The following is a 23,517-nucleotide window of genomic DNA, read 5'->3' as shown; positions in this document are numbered from 1 at the left end:
TATCTCCTATTGATAACTATTTTAAGTATCTGTTTTCAGGTGGGAGACAGACAATTTTTGCGGGAATTGAAAGGAGTTTTTAAAATGGGAGACTGCTTCACTTTCACCTCCAGCAAACAAAATTGGCAGGTTTCTATTTTGTTCAGAAACCTTTGAAACCAGCGCTGAGGAAGGAATTTGTTGTTGTGCTGTTTACAACTGCTCAGTTTTGTGATAGAAAATTTACAAGTGGGAAAAAGATGAAAAAGTAGTTGAAGTGTGTGAAGGGCTGCTGTACATTCCCTCTCACACCCATTTCCCATTATTATCCCCCCAAAATCAGCCAGGCAGCCCTGTATCGGGAAGTTTTAAGTGTTTGGTGCTTTATTATGTTATATATATATTCTGTAAGCCGCCCAGAGTGGCTGGGGAAACCCAGCCAGGTCGGTGGGGTATAAATAAAATGGCAATGGTGGTGATAATAGTTGTTATAGAGACGCTTCAGGTTGAGAACAGAAATTGCGCGGCGGCAGCGGGAGGCCCCATTAGCTAAAGTGGTACCTCTGGTTAAGAACAGTTTCAGGTTAAGAACGGACCTCCAGAACGAATTAAGTTCTTTTTAAAAATGTTTTTATTAGCAATTTCAACATAACAAAATATCAAAACATATCATATTCATTATTTCCCCCCTTTCTCCCCCTATCAAACCGCCCCCAAAGACTTCCCTCAGCTCCTCTCTCTGATTTCTCAAAACATATTTTTCTCTGCATGTTATAATATTATACATATCCTTACATTATCTATCTACCATGTTATCAACCAATAAATTTGTGTATGTTCATTCAAAACCTGCCACAGAGTCCAGTTCCTTTTGTTGTCTTTTATACATAATTTGTAAAAAGCTCCCATTCTTCCTTAAAGTCACAGTAAGAGAAATTAAGTGACTCGGAAATAAATATGACTAATTTCATTCAGACTTAATTCCAAGAAGGTTCTTTTCGCTTCAGTGGGTTGTATTCAACTAACTGACATTCAGAGTAGACCCACTGAAATTAATGGGCCATAAGTGGAGTAAGACTGACATTCAGAGTAGACCCACTGAAATTAATGGGCCATAAGTGGAGTAAGAGCCATTGTTTTTAATGGTTTTACTCTGAGTAGGACTAACATTTGATATAGCCCCAGTACAAATAACTTAGGGTGGTTTGCGCCCAACGTCTTTCAGATCCTGGTATGGGAGATGCTTGCTAAGTGTGTGGGGAAGCCCAGCCAGATGGGTGAGGTATAAATAATACATTATTATTATTATTATTATTATTATTATTATTATTATTATTAATTTATTTATATTAAAAATAACTATTAAATTTTTCAAGAGATAGAAATTAAACAAAGAAAAACAAATAACAATACGTAACACTGTAAACACACTTTCCAAAATGAATACTAATAAAAAAGATAAGAAAGAATAGAAGATATAAAGAAAAAATACTTTTCATAACCTGAATTATTACCAAATTCCTGCTTCAAATACTGCAATATATAAATCTTAGTTAAAATATTATAAAAGACTTCGACCGCATTCACCACACTTCTCTTAGTTGTCTTACTCACATTTATACATCTGTTCTTCAATCATTTTGCTTCCTTAGATTCTTTCATAATCAATCAAATCTTTATGTTCTCTGTATTCTTCACAAGGTTAGTCTAGACACAGCTAAATTTTTGTATTTGAGCCCTGCTTCTATAAATAATCATTTAAACATTTCCATTGTTTCTGAATTAAAATTTTTGACTTATGCCTTATTAAATCCGTCAATTTTGCTAACTCCAGGTACTCAGAAAGTTTACTTAACCATCCCCCCTTTGTTGGAATATAATTTCCTTTCCAGTGAGTGGCTACCAACATTCTTGCTGCCGTTGTTGCATACAGAAATATGTTAATTTTATTAGTAGTAGTAGTGGGGTGGCCTCTGAGACTCTAAAATCCATCCGTAGACTAGTCAGCTAGGTTGTACTCGAGTAGACCCACTGAAATGAATGAGGTTCATTGATTTCAGTGGGTTTTGCTTTGAGCAAAACTTAGCTGAGGTGCCACCCATATTTTACTTTCTCAAGTGATTTCTTTCGGGTCTCTTGCACAAGGCAGCTTATAATTTGGAATACAGAGATAACCACGTCCGTTTTCTTGCAGCTCATTGCCTCCAACGTAGAAGGGAAGAGCAGTCCCAGCGACGTCTTGGTCTGTACAACAAGCCCTGACCGGCCGGGGCCTCCCACCAAACCCACCGTGAAAGGGCCAATCACATCTCAAGGCTTCAGCGTCAAATGGGGTAAGGCGCCTCTTGCGTAATACTGGGCTGTCGTTGTCTCGCATCCTTAAATTGTGGAATCGGGAGCTGCCTGGTTGGGAGTGGAAAGAGTAAAGAATTGCACATAAATGTCCTTCATTCCCATCAAGTCAGCATCAGCTGAGAATATGCCAGTGCAACTGGGAGTTCCTACAGTTGATCAGCTGTTGTTGTTGTTGTTGTTGTTGTTTAGTCGTGTCCGACTCTTCATGACCCCATGGACCAGAGCACGCCAGGCACTCCTGTCTTCCACTGCCTCCCGCAGTTTGGTCAAACTCATGTTTGTAGCTTCGAGAACACTGTCCAACCATCTCGTCCTCTGTTGTCCCCTTCGCCTTGTGCCCTCAATCTTTCTCAACATCAGGGTCTTTTCCAGGGAGTCTTCTCTTCTCATGAGTTGGCCAAAGTACTGGAGCCTCAGCTTCAGGATCTGTCCTTCCAGTGAGCACTCAGGGCTGATTTCCTTCAGAATGGATAGGTTTGATCTTCTTGCAGTCCATGGGACTCTCAAGAGTCTCCTCCAGCACCATAATTCAAAAGCATCAGTTCTTCTCAGCTGTAGCAACCCATAACTTGCTGGGTTCATTCCAGTGTCTTTGGCTGCTGGGTGGTATTTAAGATGGGATCTGGTGGGTGATCTTTGCACTGTACAGAGGGGATCCAACATGTCAAAAAGAATCGATTCTGAATCTACTAGTCACCTGTGAAGAATTCGTGCCTGCCCTCTTTCTGTAGCTTCTGTAACAATATTTTTTTTTCTTCTTTAACAGACCCTCCTCAGGATAATGGTGGTTCAGAAATCCTAAATTACCTGTTAGAAATTTCAGAAGGAAGCTCTGAAGGTAAGTTGAACTATTGCAAGAAAACATCATTGAATGTCAACAGAATGAGAACAGTGTTATAATAATTATCCAAAGGAAGTTGTATATCAAATATTTTTAGATTGCATCAAACGATTTCATTTGGGGTATCGCCCAAACAGGATTTTTTTATTGTGGATTTACTTTCCATTGCCTAAGGAGCAGGAAGTATGAGATGTGTTCTTGCTGTTGATATCATTTTTATTTATTATATTTTTATATTTCTGAAGTGAACAGCGAATGGCATTCCCCCCCCCCCCCATTTAACTTAGTAGTTTCTCGCTGTATTTTGATAATTGGATACCTGGCAAATTAACTTTAAAAAACAAACAAACCATAGTTAATAAATTTTAAATTGTGTCTATGATTTTTTTTATATAATGCCGTAAATATTTATTTTTTAGAAGAGAATAACCCTGTATTTAAACCTTCGGGTTTTTGTTCTGCCTGTCACAAAACTTTGAATGGAGGCTTTTGTACAAGGCAGATACAAAGCCAGCAAAGCAAAATGACCACCTGTATCTTTTTAATGGAGAACCACTTTAAGGAAGCCTTTTCAGCAGGTAAATGAGCTTTGTTCGGGGTTTTTTTTTTGTTTAAATCTATAGGCCACTTCTCCCCATAAAGAAACCGTTTCTATTAATTACTGGAAGGCCTGTGGCTTAATGAAATCTAAATAGTACCTTAGCCCTATAGTAATTGTTTATCAGTTACCTGAGCGAGCCCAATTAACCTTTCAGCAAATCAATGGGAAGTGGCTTACAGAGGATCGGCTACAGAATGTCCGTGTACTTACTTGAAACCAGGGACTTTGTATAAGCTCCGGGCATGCTGTATTAGCACTGGTGGACACAGTCAGGTAAGTATGGCTTAACAGTGAAAAGTACCTCTCCTCCCAGCGCTGCTGCCATTCACCTAAAAGCTTTCCTTGAGTTCTTAATTATGGGGAAGTGGGGGGGAGATTCTCTTTTATTTCGCCCCATCTCACCCCACCCGCTACATACCTGTTCTAAGCACTGGTTTTATTCAAGGTTCGGAAGGTGCCTCGCAAGTTAGGAGAGGGCAGATCAGTCTTTATTTATATGTGCGCACAAAATACGCGTGTGTGTGTGTGTGTGGTTGCATCTTCTTAATGCGCCATTGTGACTTCAAGACCTAAGGCTATCAAGGGATTCCCCACACAGCTTGCAGCTGTGTACATTCTCCATTTCATTTGCAATCCATGTGACGTTACTGTCAAAGAACACCAGTCTCTATGCTTTTGCCCTGTAGATTCAGATTCAGGTTTACCCGATAGGGAGATCATCTTTTTAGCTGGGGAAGCTAATAAACTCCACTTAGGGCCGCAGACTATTGGTTTCAGTGTCCTAAGGTGAGTGGATCGGTCCTCTTTTCCATGCCACTCAATCCCTTCGTTTTTATTTTTCCTGACTGTGCTCATATAACTATTTCGAGTGCATCGTCCAGTAGTTCTCAAACTCTTTTCTCTGGGCCATGCCATGCGAATTTTTTATTGATAAAGAAATGCATTGGAAAACAAACAGAAATAACTCCTAGCAGTGCTTGATTTTTAACATAGAACACAACTTCTTTATAACATGGCAATGGGACATCCAGAAAGTATAAAACTATTATTTTTATATTATACCAAAATGTTTAAAGGTTTCTTTAATTGTCCTTGAATCTTGCCATCCTCTCCTGCCACACCAATGTGGCACGCCTTCGAGAACCACTGGCATAGCCTTATACTTTGCCTTTTGATCTGTCAGATTTGCACAAAACCCGAAAACTGCAAAAGTGTGTATCATTGTACCTTGGTTCTCGAACTGAATGCGCTCCAGGAGTCCGTTCGACTCCTGGAACCGTTCAAAAACCAGGCGCGTCTTCCAGTTAGCTGCAGGAGCAGCCAATCAGAAGTCATGCAGGACGTTCGGCTTCAGAAAATCATTCGAAAACCAGAACACTCACTTCCGGGTTTCGATCGTTCGGGAGCTGATTTGTTCAGGAGCCATGGCGTTTGAGATCCAAAGTACAACTGCACTGAGAATCTGCAATTGCCTGACTACTTTTGTGCACATCCTGGGTGGGGAAAGTGGTTTTTCTAAAGAAAAACAAGGGCAGTTATCCGCAGGCAATTAAGTTAGCGAAGTCAGCAAAAGCCCTATCCGGGGATTCGCTTCATGTGAGGAACCATTGTACAGAGTGGTAGAATGGAGCTGTTCTCGCTTGCCCCTGTCCCTGCCAGATTCACTCACCTGCCCACACAGGCTGTTGAGGAGGAACACCTGGAAAGAGCAGCCTTCTCTGCATGCAGTGCTCCACATCACTGGGAAAGCCCGTGCACATTTTTTTAAAATTACAGTGGTACCTTGGTTCTCGAACTTAATCCGTTCCGAAAGTCCGTTCGACTCCCGAAACCATTCGAAAACCAAGGCGTGACTTCTGGTTGGCTGCAGAAGCCGTGCCTCAAAAAAACGTTTCGGCTTCCAAAAAACGTTTAAAAACTGGAACACTTCCGGATTTTGGCATTTGGGAGCCGATTTGTTCGACAACTAAGCCGTTCGAGGACCAAGGTACCACTGTATTTATTTATTTGGATTTATGATTCTGCCTTTCTTCCGTTGTGGAACCCAAGGCAGCTTTGATTGTGCTGCCCCAGGTGCTCACTCATCCAGGCACTGATGAGATTCAGACCTGCTTAGCATCAGCAAGGGGATGGCCCTCATGTGCTTTTGGGCTCTGTGCCACGTATCAAAGGCTCCCCCACCCACCCCACGGACATTTCCTGTGCACACAAGCACCATAGGCGGATTGCAGGCTGGTATCCACCCCCTCTCCCTCCACTGTGTGAAGTGACTGCCCAGATGGGGCTTCAATCTAACTCCCATTGCTTCTTTTTCCAGTGTTCCGAAAGTTTACTTGTCCGTACACTAAGCGTCGCTCCGGGTCAGTGTCAGCCACCCAGAGTACTTGGCAAACCAAAGCATAAGGAAGTGCAGCTGCAATGGGGTAAGCTGGAAAGAGGAGCTTGCTTTCGTAATTGGTTTTCTCCTGTGCCAACAGTACAGTTTCGTTTCGTTTGTTAAAAAGGTACCTGCAACTACAGTAAATAAAAGTCCATCTAGCTCAGTATTGTCGACTCTACCGGCAGCACCTCTTTGGGGTTTTATACTGCAGCTTTTTCCCAGCCGGAGGTGGCATACGGGGCGGGGGGGGGGCAGATATAATAATATATAAAGGTAAAGAGGCCCCTGACTGTTAAGTCCAGTCGCGGACGACTCTGGGGTTGCGGTGCTCATCTCACTTTACTGGCTGAGGGAGCTGGCGTTTGTCCGCAGACAGTTTTTCTGGGTAATGTGGCCAGTATGACTAAGGCGCTTCTGGCAAACCAGGGCAGCGCACGGAAATGCCATTTACCTTCCCGCCGGAGCGGTACCTATGTATCTACTTGCACTTTGACATGGTTTTGAACTGCTAGGTTGGCAGGAGCAGGGGCCGAGCAACGGGAGCTCACCCCGTTGCGGGGATTCGAACCGCCGACCTTCTGATTGGCAAGCTATAGGCTCTGTGGTTTAGGCCACAGCGCCACCCGCATCTCTCATAATAATATATAGGATTACTATATTGTAAATGATTAGTGTTAGATGTCTAAAGGGTTTCCATAGGAAATGGAGATTTTAGTGCAGTGGTACCTCGGGTTACATATGCTTCGAGTTACAGACTCCGCTAACTCAGAAATATTACCTCGGGATAAGAACTTTGCTTCAGGATGAGAACATAAATTGTGCTCTGGCGGCACAGCGGCAGCAGGAGGCCCCATTAGCTAAAGTGGTGCTTCAGGTTAAGAACAGTTTCAGGTTAAGAATGGACCTCCGGAACGAATTAAATACAGTGGTACCTCAGGTTAAGTAATTAATTCATTCCGGAAAAGCATAAAAAAGCATTAAAAAATAAATAAAAATGATATGTTATATCAAGCAGCAATGGGGGAAGTAAGGATGCATCTTGGACAAAGAGTGGGAAGTCAACTTTTTTGGGGGGGGTATTAAATTTGATGTAATTTGGCATTGATTTGTTTAAAAATTAGAAAAACTAATAAATATTATTTGGCCAAAAAAACACCCCACACACCAACTTAATACAGCTTCTGGAGGAAGCCCTTCTTTACCCTGAGGCTTTTGACACTATTATTTTAGGACCCACCTTATTTTTATGGTTGTAAGTTGTTTTAAACCGTTTTCCTTGTTGTGTTTTACTGTTGTGACGTGACCTGGGACCTTAGGGTGAAGGACAGGCGATGAATAAATGTTAAGAATGTAGTAATTATTATAATGTCTTTTTTTTTATTATTCAGATGCTCCTCCTGTGTCAGACAGCAGTTGTCACATCTCGGCATACAGTGTAGAAATGACTGGCCCCGAAGAGGCGACATCGGAGGTGTATCACGGTCTGGGTCTCGAGTGCACGGTTGGCGATCTCCTGCCTGGGACAAGCTATCACTTCAGAGTGAGGGCCCTGAATGACGGAGGGGTAAGCCTAAGCGTTAGAGTGGGTCCTTGGGGAAACCATTGGGTTGAAATTGCAGCTCTGATCAGGACCTTGTGACAATATTCCTATATAATAATAATAATAATAATAATAATAATAATAATAATAATAATAATAATTTATTATTTATACCCCACCCACCTGGCTGGGTCCCCCCAGCCACTCTGGGCGGCTTCCAACAGAACACTAAAATACAATAACCTATTAAACATTAAAAGCTTCCCTAACCAGGGCTGCCTTCAGATGTCTTCTAAAAGTTTGGTAGTTATTTTTCTCTTTGACACCTGGTGGGAGGGCGTTCCACAGGGCGGGTGCCACTACCGAGAAGGCCCTCTGCCTGGTTCCCTGTAACTTGGCTTCTTGTAGCGAGGGAACTGCCAGAAGGCCCTCGGAGCTGGACCTCAGTGTCCGGGCAGAACGATGGAGGTGGTATACATTACATGGCCTATCTTCAAGGAGTTTAGTATGTTCCCTCCCTTTTCATTCTTACAACAATATTTCTATTTATTTATTACATTGCATGGCCTATCTTCAAGGAGCTTAATATGCCCTTCCCTTTTTTATCCTTACAACAACTCTATGTGAGGAAGGTCAGGCTGAGAGGTACTGACCAGTCCAAAGTCTCTGACCTAGACCCTGCAATAACCATCTGAGGCCCTTCTTTGTGTGCCTCTTACACCAGACGTCTGGAGGAGGGGGCACACGAGAATGGGCCTTTTCTGCAGTGGCTCCCTGTTTGTGGAAGACATGGGTTGAGTACAACCCATAATATCTTACGCAACAGGCTACAAGCTAGTTTCTTTCCTTGGCCATAGGCTAGGCTTCTGGGATTCCTCACTGAATGTTCAAGAGCATTATATCTGTGGAGAAGGAGGGTTTGCTAGCAATTCTGAGGCACTTGCTGTGAAGGACTGGGGACTTAACTTTGGCCAGGAGGGGAAGAAATCCTCTTATTGGGCCAAGAGGTTGTTTGCTGCACGGATACGGCTTTTGAAGTGTGGGGAGGAAAATGAAGAGAAATGTCCATCAAGATCCTTCATTTAAACATACTAACAAATAGTATGTGCAGTTTATATTGTGTAATAATATATATGTTTTATTTTCCTTCCTTTAGTATGGGACGTATTCCGAAGCCACAATAATCACAACCGCTGCTGGGCCCCCCGGGCAGTGCAGACCACCTTCCCTTGCCTTCATTTCTGATACAAGTGTACTTGTTAGCTGGGAGGTAAGAGGAGCGCTTTTTAAGTGCCGAAATTTTCATTTGGCAGCCCCCACTTAGGGCTTATCCACACTTAACCTTTCCAGGCACAGGTCCACACTCTTTGGGTGTTGTTGCTGCTGATGTTTTTGGCCCTGAGCTTTCCCCATGTAAAGCCACTCTTTAGCGCTCAATCAAAGCAAATAGAAGGGGAAGAAATGGAGGCAGTGAGAGATTTTACTTTCTTGGGCTCCATGATCACTGCAGATGGTGACAGCAGCCATGAAATTAAAAGACGCCTGCTTCTTGGGAGAAGGGCAATGACAGGCCTAGACAGCATCTTGAGAAGTAGAGACGTCACCTTGCCAACAAAGGTCTGTATAGTTAAAGCCATGGTTTTCCCAGTAGTGATGTATGGAAGTGAGAGCTGGACTATAAAGAAGGCTGATCGCCGAAGAATTGATGCTTTTGAATTCTGGTGCTGGAGGAGACTCTGGAGAGTCCCATGGACTGCAAGAAGATCAAACACATCCATTCTTAAGGAAATCAGCCCTGAGTGCTCACTGGAAGGACAGATTGTGAAGCTGAGGCTCAAGTACTTTGGCCACCTCATGAGAAGAGAAGACTCCCTGGAGAAGACACTGATGCTGGGAAAGATGAAGGGCACAAGGAGAAGGGGGCGACAGAGGACGAGATGGTTGGATAGTGTTTTTGAGGTTACCAGCATGAGTTTGACCAAACTGTGGGAGGTAGTGGAGGACAGAGGTGCCTGGCGTGCTTTGGTCCATGGGGTCACAAAGAGTCGGACACGACTAAACGACTAAACAACAACAACAAAAGCGCTCAATCAGAGCAAATGTGAATTCGAGTTTTCTGCAGATTGCTGTTTGCTCCGATTGAGCTTTAAAGAGCTGGTTTTCGTGGGGGAAAGCTCCAGAGCAAAAAACAAACAAGCACAGAGCCACTCAGACAAAGCACTTTAAAGCATGGACTGTGCCTGGAAAGAACAGAGGAAAGGTAAGTGTGCATAAGCACACTTAAAGAAACAAGAGTCCCGGTCTGCTTCTGCAGCAAAACAAGTTGGTAGAATCGCGATACGATAGAATCAATCACACCACGGTGGGTGAACGACGTTTTGAATGCTCCCTTGCCATTGAAAATAAAAACTGCAAATGGAAAACTTTACACAGAACGTAGAGAACCATGCTAGAAATTTTCTCCCTCCTTTGCTGGTTCCTTAATTGCAGCAGTGAGTCTTCACTTTAATGTAACAGGTGCTATCAAAAATAGCACCCCCCACCTGCAGCTCCAGGGTCTCAGACAGCCCTTCACCTGCTGCCTGATTCTTTTGACTAGAAATTCCATGCAAAGTTTATGTTTTTACCATTGAGTTGTGGCCCCGTCCCAGATAGGGGGGTGGTCTCCTATCATCCATTCTGGCCTTTTCTTTTAGGATTCTGCCACTTTTGCAGCTGCCGTTCAAATTTTGGTGCTTTTTAAATTGGGCTCCATTTTCTCTCAGAAACGCCTAGCTGAAGCAGCAGGATTCAATCATGTCACCTGTATCTCTATATCTCCTCCATGGAGCTCAAGCTGGTTTTCTTCCCCTTTATCCTCACTTCAACCCTGTGAGCTAGGTTAGGCTGAGAAAAAGTGAGTAGCCCAAGGCCACTCAAAGAGCTTCATGGCTGAGTGGAGAGTTGAGTCCTAGTCTGTTGGCTGCAAACACACTATTAACTTTATGGAAAATTCCCTCCCTGCCTCAAATAATTTTGGGCACTGTAGTTTGGGTGTTGGGAATTGTAACTCTGTGGGAAGTGAACTACAGTTCCCAGAGCATTTTGAGGATCTGCTTCAAATGTGCTTTAAAAGAATAGTGTGTATACCTGACTCGATCCACTTAAGCATGCTGACTCGTGGACCATAGTTTACGTTCCAGAGCACAGCCCGTGTACATTTTAGCACAGAAGTCTTTAAAAAGTGGCATCGTGGAACACACACACCTTTATTATTTCAGGTGTGTACTGAAGAAAATGTTAAACGAGCTTTAAATGCCACTGCTTCAAAGTGATAGCATTTGTTTAAGGCAAAGGTAAAGGTACCCCTGCCCCTACGGGCCAGTCTTGCCAGACTCTGGGGTTGTGCGCTCATCTCACTCTAGAGGCCGAGAGCCAGCGCTGTCCGCAGACACTTCCGGGTCACGTGGCCAGTGTGACAAAGCTGCTCTGGCGAGCCAGAGCCGCACACAGAAACGCCGTTTACCTTCCCGCTAGAAAGCGGTCCCTATTTATCTACTTGCACCCAGGGGTGCTTTCGAACTGCTAGGTTGGCAGGCGCTGGGACCGAGCAATGGGAGCGCACCCCGCCGCGGGGATTCGAACCGCCGACCATGCCTTCGGCAAGTCCTAGGCACCGAGGTTTTACCCACAGCGCCACCCGCGCCCCTTAGCATTTGTTTAAAGGCAATTTAATCTGGCAGGTGCATCTAGAGTTCTGTTATCTCTGTAGATTTACCAGAAAGTCACAGGTGAATTGTCACGGCTTTCCCCCATGTACAAAGGGCGATGAAGGTTTTTACGCTGTCGAAAACGACTCGTAAGGCTGCAAAAGGTCAACTGCTACATTTCCAGTGGAAGTATGCAGAGTTTGAAAGTTTGAAATAAATGAGTGCGGGTTATGTGATGATCACAATCCGTAGCCTTTCATTCCTCGAGAAAACAATAATTTAGCAGACTGAATCTTAAACCACTATTCCGAAAGCCTAAATGTGCGATTGTAGAATCCCTGGCTGGAGTTTTGTCTGTCTCCTTAACCCCTTTTTGTATCACGTCGTCCTCAGCGTCTCTGCCTGGCAATGTGACCCAGATGTGTAAGAATAACCCCTTTCTCCTTGGCTGAGGCCAAAAGGGCCTGAGGTTTGCCTCGCCCACCTTCCTCCATAAGAGCCAACTCCTAAGGGCCATTCTTGTTTTTGCAGAATCACTATTTAACCCTTCCTTTCCTTTAGAATTGGGACGCGGGTGGTGGTGTGGGTTAATCCACAGAGCCTAGGACGTGCCGATCAGAAGGTCGGCAGTTCAAATCCCCGCGACGGGGTGAGCTCCCGTTGCTCGGTCCCTGCTCCTGCCAACCTAGCAGTTTGAAAGAATGTCAAAGTGCAAGTAGATGAATAGGTACCGCTCTGGCAGGAAGGTAAACGGCGTTTCTGTGCGCTGCTCTGGTTCGCCAGAAGCAGCTTAGTCATACTGGCCACATGATGCGGAAGCTGTACACCGGCTCCCTCGGCCAATAAAGCGAGATGAGCGCCACAACCCCAGAGTTGTTTGCGACTGGACGTAACCTTTACCCTTAGAAACCCAAAGCAGACTGAGAACCTAGCCTGCCCACCCCCCACTCCCGGAAACAATTCTGGATGGCTTCACTTTCTGTTCCAAAGCATTTCATATCTTGATTAGGTCTTGGCTTCCTGCTGATTTCCTCTCAGTGGAATTCCGCTCATTCCTGATTTTAGAAATCTGCACTGAAACGCAGCTGGAACAGCACTGCTGGAGACCGCCAGTGCTAAGAAAATAGTTTTAAATCAGGATGGACCTCCATTCTTGAGACTCACCCCCTCCTCAGCCACACACCCAGGCACAATTTAAATGATCTCTGTTGTCGTTGTTTTTAGCACTTGACTTCCTGTCAACCTGTGTAAGGCCATTTTAGGCTCAGATATGACCCAACAGGTTTGTGTTTGTGTTTCAGAGTCCCGAGAGCTTTGGTGCTGACATCTCAGAATACAGACTGGAGTGGGGAGAAGACGCAGAGTCCTTAGAACTCGTGTACAGTGGCACAGGCAACTCCTTTGAAATCAGCCAGTTATCAGCCGCAGCACACTATTTCTGTAGGCTACAGGTAAATCGAGACGCTTAACTTTAGGATAAGACGGCTAGATCGTGAAGAGGGCTTGCTTTACGTTGCTGCCGGGAGGTACCTCCTTTCGTCTTTACGCGAGTGTGAAATAATGTGGGGTTTTTTTGCGAACAAGTTAGAATCTAGGTAGAATCAAAATGGAATTTTAGTTCCAAATACTACAAGCTTTAATTCTATGGATAATTGCAGTCTGTGAGGACATCGAAACCAGAGCCGGCCCAGCCATTAGGCAAGGTAAGGCTGCTGCCTCAGGCGGCAGAACCCCCCAGGCTCACACATTTACTCAGTCCTGCTAAGCCACGATTTGGCTTGTCCTGGCTCAGAAGATTGAAATGGGGAAGATAGTTGTTTTTTTTATATGCAACTTATAATATTGGAGTAATCTTTATTGAAAATATAAAAGATATACCAAGCCACTTATACCCAGCATGGAAGAGTTCCTTCAATTGTACACATTCATTATTATTTTTAAAGAGTAGCATAAAGTCAACAATGTTTCACATGAGATCTCTTTTCCATTCTCTCAGATTTTTATGTTTGAAATGTTCTGTGCAAGAGCTGCTTTTTCATGAAAGCCAACATTTTACAAGCCATGAATCCATTCATTATATAGTAAAAGAAACACAACAACGCAAGTAAACTTCTAAAAAATATATGTCATGATTTTCAACATTAAATGCAATCAAGAGGAGCTAGTAATTAATGCTGCTTTTCACTATACACAATGCTTATATTGCTGTGATAGTTGTCTAAAAACGAGAGCATTATTATATAGCATAGGCACAACTCTCCAGGTCATGGGTTCCGTATTTGTTTGCTGGTCTGCACTGAACAATTAACTGTTTATAAGCGGACTGTTGTCGGCCCATGTTCCGCCTTTTGTTTTGTTAAGCACTCTACAGTCTTCACATTATTTCCCCCCACAGCCAACACTTCCAATATTTCACAGATGGAATATTGTGACCTCCCAGGCATGTGAGCAATTATGACCTCCCAGTCTCGGGTGAATTTGACTTTGTAACTCCAGTCTTCTATATCTCCATGCCCTGAGAGGCCTTGGGTGTGATGAGCACGTGATGTAATGCCATGAATGTTCCACTCCGCAGGCAATAAACCAGGCAGGAGCAGGACCTTACAGTGACCTGGTGACCTGTACAGCCCCAGCGTCAGTCCCTGATGCTGTGACCACTCTCTGCGTATCCGATGATGAGCACTTGGATTCCTCTCCAATTTCACCCTTTGTGTGCCTTGTATTGAACTGGGAAGAACCGTGCAATAATGGGTCTGAGATTATTTCTTACAACGTCGACCTCGGCGATGTTATTATCCCGGTGGGGAACGTCACAAGTTACGTCGTTAGCGACCTGCTTCCAGAAACCACATTCCGGTAAGTGCAAGTTTAAAACTGCAGCCGGTTTTTTTGGTCCGGTGGGCGCATTTTGAATTTTGAGAAAGTGCTGTTGTTGGGTGCCAGTCGCAAAATGGCTTCCAGAGGGGACATGGGATAACACAAGATGGCTGCCATGGGAGCATGGCATAACACAACATTTTTAAAAAGCACACTCATTACTGCTTCCCCCTTGTGTTGTGTCACTGCTTATTTATGCAAAACCTTTTGGTCTGAACATCCCCCAGAGCAATGAACAACATATTAATGCAACACAATAAACATGCACTCAAAACAACCAAGCAATCCAAACAATATAACATAGCAAAATCATTGTCCCGTGAAGTGATTGACAGGCACAACAAACACACATCCAACACACACACAGAGCTCACAGGACAGGGATAGACAACCTGGAGAGCATCTCCCACCTGGGGGTAGCATTGCCCACAAGGCGCTCTCACTTGTAGCTTACCCATGCTTCAGATTGTGGGAGCGCTTCATGGAGCCCTGGGCCGATCTGTTTACTGTCATCATTCACTCAGGGTTTTGACCTTCTTTTTGGTCTTTAGATGTTTGGAAACTATGATAGCTGTTCTAGCATTGCAGTGCAAATGAGAACAGATTGAACTAATTATAACGTACATCCTAAATATGGGGAACAATTAAAGGTTTTGCTGCACGGTGCAGTGTGCTCATTTTTCAGATTTTGGGCAGTGATTATTAAGTGTGCATATTAGCTCTGTTAATGTATCTTTGTGGATAAATAAGTGGCTTAGCTGATAATTATTATGATGATTCTTCTTTTTTCTTCCCCTGTGGACTTCTGAGAAATTATTTTAATTTAGGAATGAATGTCGGTAAAAGGTCGGACGGCGAATGTTAATTCTAAGATTGCTCAAAGCTGCCCCATCCTCGGGCCTCTTTCTAATGGCTCTTCAATCCAAATTATCTCTAATAATGGCAAGGGACAGGGAAATGCACACTGAATTTTATTATTAGTTATTGCCTGTTAGGTGCTTCCAGGGTGCTTCATGACCATTAGTGGACCATTAGTATCAGCCCCATAAAACTGGGAACGGAGGCTTAGGGGAATTGTTTACCCAATGTCATTCATAAGAACATAAGAAGACCGGGCCAATGACCCATCTAGTCCAGCATGCTGTTCTCACAGTGGCCAACCAGATTCCCACGGGAAGCCTGCAAACAGGACCAGACTTGGGGCATTGCCCATCTGTGGCTACTGCTACACAACACCCACTCAAGAGAATGGCAGCTGTATGCCGAAAAGAAGGGTTGTGTTAAGCATTTATCACAGAGATTACAAGGTGCAAAGAAATCTGTCCATCTGGGGGAGGAGATGCTAGACTAAATGAGCCTTTGTCCAGCAAGCCTCTTAATATTCTTATGAAAAAATCGCTCCTGAAGATGGGTCAGCGGTAACTCTCAAGGTGCCAGTGAAATTAACTCTTTATTCAAAGAAATAAAACAGCTCAGGCCTAGTGAGCACAACAACTCTTGCTCCTATGAAGTGATCGTGGGGACTGAAGATCTCAGAGTCTCCTCCTTCCCTGAGTCCTTCTCAAGCAGCCTGAGACTTTGTCCCTTGTCCGTCCCTGCTCCGCCCTCTTCTGGCCTCTTTTGGTTCTGGGAGACCATCAGGGAACAGACCCCCTGGAGAGCCAGTGTGGGGTAGTGGTTAAGAGCGGTAGTCTTGCAATCTGGGGAACCGGGTTCGCGTCTCCGCTCCTCCACATGCAGCTGCTGGGGGACCTTGGGCCAGTCACACTTCTCTGAAGTCTCTCAGCCCCACTCACCTCACAGAGTGTTTGTTGTGGGGGAGGAAGGGAAAGGAGAATGTTAGCCACTTTGAGACTCCTTCGGGTAGTGATAAAGCGGGATATCAAATCCAAACTCCTCCTCCTCTTCTTCTTCTTCTTCTTCTTCTTCTTCTTCTTCTTCTTCTTCTTCTTCTTCTTCTTCTTCTTCTTCAGCAGCCTGCCTCTGCTCTGCCTCTTGGGCCCCCTCCTCCGCAGCCTCCACATCTGCCTCTGATTCTGGACTTCTCTCTGCCACAGCCTCCTCCTGCTCACTAAACCCTGTTGCCTCTCCAACTTCCAACACCACCTTCTCCCAGTCTGCTCCCTCTTCCCCCTCTGACCACTCGTCATTGTCCCACCACCAGTCCCCTGGCTCGGAGCCTTTCTTCCCCAGCTCATGCCTCCCTTCACTCCTCTGTGTCCAGCCAGTCCATGAAACTTACTATGCTGGACTGGCCATGTCTTGCTCCAGGATTTGGGCGATTAATGATGCAAGCAGTATATACACAGCCCTGTTCCATGATGCTCATCTTTAAAACTTTCTGCCTTACATTCTGTAGGCGAATAGCAATGATGAGGTCATCCTCCAAATTCTTTTTCAAAAAATTGTTTTCTTTGAAATGTTTTCCTCCCCTTAAATCCTCTAGATTTCATACAGCAACATACACTTCTTAAATAAAACCCACTGCTATTTTTAAGGAATCCGCTTGTCTCTTTCATATCAAATGAACAACAAACCTAAAAGCATTAACTAGGTATTCTGATTGAAAAGACTGCTGCACTTGATCTGTCTGGTGAGAAACGTAAGAGATTATTGTCCAGACAGAAGCAATGACCCAGGACAGGACATTTGTATCTTTTTAATGTTCTCCATCAGCTTTACGTTTGCAAGTCCAGTAGAGAGCTGCGGGTGTCCTTCAAGGAATGATGACTCAACACCAAACCTTGGGTGCTCCATTGCAAATCATAGAGGATGTCATTTTAAATCGCGAATGTAACATTTAGCAAAGGCTGCTGCAAAATTGTTCTGTGTTGCTTGTCTTTGTAGCCGCCGCAGCAGCAGCTTCCGCTCCTTCTCCATCATTCTTATTATCACCTACGTAATTTTTATACTGCTTCATATTTCAAAGCGACATCATGCTTTTTTCTTGCGTCTTTGCAACTGCTGCTTCCCTCGTTGTTTTTGCTGCATTTGCGGCACCAAAGTGACCTCTTTGGGGTGCAAGCCCAGGCAGAATGTATGGAGGTCCCAGGGTGCCCAGACGACAAGACCCCCCTCTTGGCATCATTGAAGTGGGCCAGAGGAAAGCAGAGCAATACATTTGGCACCAGGTTCATTCAAGATTAGTTATACTCATAGTAGACTCCTTGAAAGTCCATCCATCGATTTCAGTGAGTCTACTCTGAATATAATTGGATATCACCCATAATTTGCTCTGCACTTACCATTTTACAATAATTTACTCAGTGTGCTTTTAATTCATTTGTTTATTTGATAATTTCTGCCCCATCCTTCAAATACGTTTCCCAGGACACATCACAAAACCACCACAAAGACAATGTAAAAAGCTAAGACAGCAGTTACGATGCAAATCATGGTTTAAACTGCTCTTTTAAAGGCTCGTGAAGTAAAGCAGTTTTTGCCTGGTTTGGAAAAAATAAGTCGGTGGCTATATTTGCATGTCGTGATAAACCATGGCTTATCATGACAAGAACAAATTCAGGCATACTTTGGGCTCTTGTCTCTTCCAGTGTGACTGTAAGGATGATTTTGAGGCTTGTACTTCCTTTTTCTAATTAACCAACAACAACAATTCGTGTCATGTTAAACCTCACAAACTGTGCTAAAACTTAAATAGGGCATGTCTGAAAGAAGCAAACTCAGTGCATAGTTTTTGAGTTAGCCCCACACAAGTAATGGCCTGTTTAAAATTATTTGGAAAGCAGTATGACCTTGTCATTGCAAAAAGACATGCAGCTTTTCTGTATGAGTAGGTGCTTCTTGTGTTATTTAAAGAAGGAAATTGTCCAACTGGGCAATTAATCAGTTACACCACAAACTTTGGTTTTTATATTTCCCAATTTGCAAAGCATTGGGCCAAGTCAGTCAGCCAGAAAATTGATGGTGCTGGTTCTGGCTGAGCAGTTTGGCAATTGGGTTCTCGTAAATAACGTTAACCGCTGGTTAATGGGTCTGATGAAGATAAAATATTTGATTTCGTGCCCCAAAGTGGTTAGACCTTTCCGGCATCATGGCATTAATTGTTTGCGCAGAGACAGCCAAAACGTTATACTACCTGAGGCAAAATCATCCAAATCGCTTGCCCCATGATAAACATGCAAATCAGATAATTAACAGTTCACTCCCCTGTAATGGTACCTCAAAATTTTCTATCTGAGATTGCATAATTCAGAGATTGAGATTGCCATCTATGCTGGTGACACTCGTTTAATTTTGGGAGGAGCATCTTGGATTATATATATATATATCTTTTTATATATGGTACCCACAGCAGCGCCTCAAAATTTGAAATGTCCCTGTTATTTGGAAGAGGTTGATAAGCCCTGATGCAGACCATGGAAGTTTCTGTTGCTCCAACCCCATCTGCACCATGGCCAACTGGCTAGTTTTATTTACCAGTAAATCTGCTCCTGCTCTCATATATTTTCAAAGAACGGTTTCTGTCATCCTGACTTAATGCAAAAATACATCATTAGTTAGTTAATCAACTTGGCAAGAGCTCCTTGACTTTAATATAGCCCCATGGGGGCCGGGGGGAGAGACACACTCCATGTTAACCCTTTTGACCAGTACACATTTAGACATTCTCATTTCAGTCTCAATAAAGCCATTATACTTCACCTCCTCTGCATCAAGCGAGGGGCAGAAAGAAAACCAATAGGCTCAAAACCAGCTATTAACGTAATTCTTTTTTCTCTCCTTTGCTGCTTTCCGACCACAGGATCCGGGTTCAGGCTGTAAATGGCATCGGAGCAGGACCTTTTAGCCACTCGATTAAGGCCAAGACCAGGCCTCTGCCCCCTTTACCTCCTCGGCTAGAGTGCACTGCAGCCGGTCCTCAGAGCCTGAAGTTGAAGTGGGGGGAGAGCAGCTCCAAGCAGCACACTGCCGACGACATGCTGTACATCTTGCAGATTGAGGACAAGAACAAGAGGTAAGAAGAGGAAAGAGGGTGAGGCTCCTTCTGATCTGCAGCTCTCTGTAGGCACCGAAATCAGGAAAGAGGTTATTCGCTCAATCTGCTTAGAGGTGCTGGTGTTGCAAGCCCAAAAGAGGGTCCTAGTCTAGGTTAAAATGCAGTTACAGTGGTACCTCGGGTTACATACGCTTCCGGTTACAGACTCCACTAACCCAGAAATAGTGCCTCGGGTTAAGAACTTTGCTTCAGGATGGGAACAGAAATCGTGCTCTGGCGGCGCGGCAGCAGGAGGAGGTCCCATTAGCTAAAGTGGTACCTCAAGTTAAGAACAGTTTCAGGTTAAGAACGGACCTCCGGTACAAATTAAGTACTTAACCCGAGGTACCACTGTATAAGTGACAGCAGTGCCGGATTTATGTACAGTGGTACCTCGGGTTACAGACGCTTCCGGTTACAGACTCCGCTAACCCAGAAATAGTACCTCAGGTTAAGAACTTTGCTTCAGGATGAGAACAGAAATCGCGTGGCGGCGGCAGCGGGAGGCCCCATTAGCTAAAGTGGTACCTCAGGTTAAGAACAGTTTCAGGTTCAGAACGGACCTCCGGAACGAATTAAGTTCTTAACCTGAGGTACCACTGTATAAGCTAAACAAGCTATAGTTTAGGGCCCCATTCTCTTGGGGGCCCCTAAAAACTTAAAGGGGAAAAAACCTGGATGAACATTTCCTAAATTTAAGATAAAATAAATGCTACTTTGATGAAATACATATTTTGTTACGTGCAAATGGCTTTAGATACCTATTAGGTCCATAAATTACCATATAGCATATATTCAGCACAAAAAACAGTGACAAAGGACAGCTGGACATATAAAGGGCCCCATTACCTTCAGTAGCTTAGGGCCTCATCAAACCCAAATCCGGCCCTGAGTGACAGGGTAGGAAGGTGGGAACGGGTTAAAAACTATTAGTCCCCTTGCAGAAAACAGTTGCTGGGATTCACCACTGGCAAATGGAATATAGGTGCTTCCCCAAAGTACATGTTGCGTTCAGACTGATGCATTCTAGTTGCTGCTAGATATGCTGCTGCCCTCCATGCTTGTAGCAGTAATCATCTTATAGCAGAATCGAGATTTATTTGCATGTTGTCTAATCAAGCGATTTCCAAGAATATGCTCCTAGATTTTCAGAGGGGATCAGCTTGCCACCTGGTTCCCTTGAGTCCCATATTTTAGCCCATTGGCCGTTCTAAGGAGACTGGCAGGAACGGTTCTGTCTCATGCTTATTGCCGTGGGTATCGTGAACTGCAATCATTTCCTTCTAAAGCTGCATAGTGGTAAAAGTGCCTTGAGCACCATATAAGCCCCCCCGCATTTATAGCAATCATGTCACCCTTTACGAATATAAGACACCAGTTGGATTGTGCTCGTTGAAAGATGACTTGATTTGTTGTTTCTTGATCCGTTTAAGAAGCAGAAAATGAACAATTCATAGCATAGTTTTGAATTGCCGTATAAGCGACGCTCGGGGCAAACAAATCTTGTTACCCATTGGCCTAAGTGCTTCCCTTAGCCAAGCATTAACTAGGTCGCAGCAGCCCCCAAAGGATGTGCTTATTATCTCACAGCAGACAGAGTCTCTCGCTTCAGTGGGCTCCCTGATCTGGACCAGAACTATACAGCCAGACGTGAAAAACATCAAATAGCTGGGTTTGAATAGGATTGGGGGAGAGGGAGGAGAGTGAACAAATTGTAGTAATTTGTTCTAATGGGTTTAATTCGACCTTATTAGAACCAGCTTCATCAAGCCACATGTTGCATTCATCAGGAAAGGTCAGAAATGTTGTTTGAGCTCTTCCCATGCCACGTAAATGACATATGAGCAACTGCTCTGGAGTTGTTTTGTAATATAATGCCCATTGCTCACCTCTTCCCACCTCTGATGCTGGTGTTTGTCTCAAATGACTTTTTTTCCCTGATTCGCTTTGGGAAGCGGGCAATATGCAGACTTGGTCAGAAATCTCAGTTTTTAATTTAGATTCATTTCACAAAATGTAGCTGTCATGACCAGACATGTTTGCCCTGGCTTTTGCTTTTTCTTCGAATAAATTGCTCCTGCTCCTGTTGTAATTGCTTCGCTTTGTTCATTTGCCTGCTGTGGAAAGAACTAAGAGGTTCCTAATTCAGAGTCAGTTATGTTGAAACCGAAATCGATGTTATTATGTCACAAGTTTATTTAGGATGTCATTTCCAGCTCACAAATCATAAGTATAGCATCCGTGTTACAATATACGTACAGTCATACCTTGGGTTACAGACACTTCAGGTTGCGGTTTTTTGGGTTGCGGACCGGCGAAACCCGGAAGTACCGCAACAGGTTACTTCCGGGTTTTGGCAGCCGCGGATGCACAGAAGCGCTAAATCGTGCTTTGCGCATGCACAGAAGCGCCGAATTGCAACCCGCGCGTGCGCAGGCACGCCACTGCGGGTTGCAGACATGCATCCCGCACGGATCACGTTTGCAACCTGTGCGTCCGCTGTAAAGTGTGTGGGTGGGTGGGTGGGTGGGTGGCTGTAGAGATCGATAACATTTTTATTTGCCTGGGACTTTAATGTTGATATTTTTTTCATGGTGTTTCAGAATGTGTCTGTTTCATTTTAGTTTTATGCTGCTCTTTTGATATTTTTAAAAGATTTTTGTTGTATGAACTATAATTTATACTTGGTTTCTAAATTTGCTGGCATTTTCTTAATTGAAAGTTGCAAGAAATGACTTCAGTGACCTTTAAAAAAAAAAATAGAGAAAGCTAACCACAGTAAAAGTAGAATGAGCATTTAGGAATAAAATCCTAATAGGATTTGCATGCATTTCTTAGGTTATCGTTTTTTATTTCATTTGTTTTTATTTACTGCGTTTCATATATTCCATTTTTCTGGTAGTGTGTATTTGGTTATATGGAGAAGAGTGAAGGAGCCCTCATCCTAACTGCAGCGAATCAGGCAGCTGCATTAAGCTCACTGCATTCACGCTGCCGTTTGAATCACTTAAAATAATAGAATCTTAGAATTGTACTGGTACCCCAAGGATTATCTACTCCAGCCCCCCGCAATGCAGGAATACAAATTTGATTTGAAGGTATGAAGACAAGTCCATGGTTTGGTTGCACCAATGCCAGCCATTGGCACTGCACCTGAACTGGCCTAGTATGTTAGCCTTGACATGATGCTCTGGGTATAAGCAGTTTGTACATAAAGCTGTAAAGAGACCCCACAAAGCACACAGTCTGCTTTGCCCGGTGATGAATACAGTTAATACGCAGCTGCCGCAGGTTTTCAAGGAGTCTAATTAGGAACCCGTTTACACTCTTTTAATTGAATCAAGATCATTAACACCCACTTTAACAGCAGTGCCTGGTTTCAGACCAGCACCGAGAGCGCAGCAAGTAGATTCTCTGAAAAATACAAAAATAGGTGCATTATCATACTCATTCATAATAATCAGCATGCACATATTTTAGGCTTTGGCTAGCAAGTAAGGAAAGGAAATTGGCAATTAAGACAGAGCCATATGGTTGCTATAGTATTCTGAAATAGCCAAACTCATCAGGAAACAAAAGGACAAAAAAAGTGAGTTGATTACACCCTATTTGTCCGAAAGTATTAATTCTATGATATACCTGTGGTACCTATCCCATGGGTATGTTGATAAAACACACACTCCTTTTCTGTTCTCATCTTGTCCTTAATGGTGTCTGTTAATTGAGATTCTTTGTGTCCTCTGATTAATACATGAGAAATGTGTATCTGCAAGGCGGATTTGTGAAAGACTGTTCTGCCATAGTTTGAACTGAGATTCTCAACTCTAACAGAAGCCTATAGAAAATGATCAGACTAAACAAATTATAGATTTAGTTTAATACACACCATACACTTAAAGTGCATTTCCCCTGCCAAAGAATCCTAGCAACTGTACTTGGTTAAGGAAGCAGGGAAATGTAGTTCTGTGAGGGGCAAACTACAGTTCCCATGGCTCTTGGGAGGGGGAGTTGCTTTAAATGTATGGTATAGTTAAAGCCATGGTTTTCCCAGTAGTGATTTATGGAAGTGAGAGCTGGACCATAAAGAAAGCTGATCGCCGAAGAATTGATGCTTTTGAATTATGGTGCTGGAGGAGACTCTGGAGAGTCCCATGGACTGCAAGAAGATCAAACCTCTCCATTCTGAAGGAAATCAACCCTGAGTGCTCACTGGAAGGACAGATCCTGAAGCTGAGGCTCCAATACTTTGACCACCTCAT

At 43.8% G+C, this 23,517-nt stretch overlaps 1 protein-coding gene across 1 annotated transcript in view; it reads left to right on the top strand.

The window, feature by feature from the left end:
* Positions 1-23,517, top strand: part of FNDC3B (fibronectin type III domain containing 3B) — a 263,394-nt gene that overhangs the window by 216,825 nt on the left and 23,052 nt on the right. Inside the window, exons 15-23 of the mRNA XM_028731578.2 lie at positions 2,174-2,312; positions 3,101-3,172; positions 3,931-4,049; positions 6,094-6,199; positions 7,545-7,720; positions 8,853-8,966; positions 12,687-12,836; positions 13,961-14,241; positions 19,025-19,237. Of these exons, the coding sequence (XP_028587411.2) occupies positions 2,174-2,312; positions 3,101-3,172; positions 3,931-4,049; positions 6,094-6,199; positions 7,545-7,720; positions 8,853-8,966; positions 12,687-12,836; positions 13,961-14,241; positions 19,025-19,237 (1,370 nt within the window). The remainder of the gene's footprint in view (positions 1-2,173; positions 2,313-3,100; positions 3,173-3,930; positions 4,050-6,093; positions 6,200-7,544; positions 7,721-8,852; positions 8,967-12,686; positions 12,837-13,960; positions 14,242-19,024; positions 19,238-23,517) is intronic.

This window comes from Podarcis muralis, chromosome 6, assembly GCF_964188315.1.
Source record: "Podarcis muralis chromosome 6, rPodMur119.hap1.1, whole genome shotgun sequence".
Taxonomy (NCBI): Eukaryota; Metazoa; Chordata; class Lepidosauria; order Squamata; family Lacertidae; genus Podarcis; species Podarcis muralis.
The sequence above is the reverse complement of the archived record's forward strand: the minus strand, read 5'-3'. Positions and strand labels throughout refer to the sequence as shown.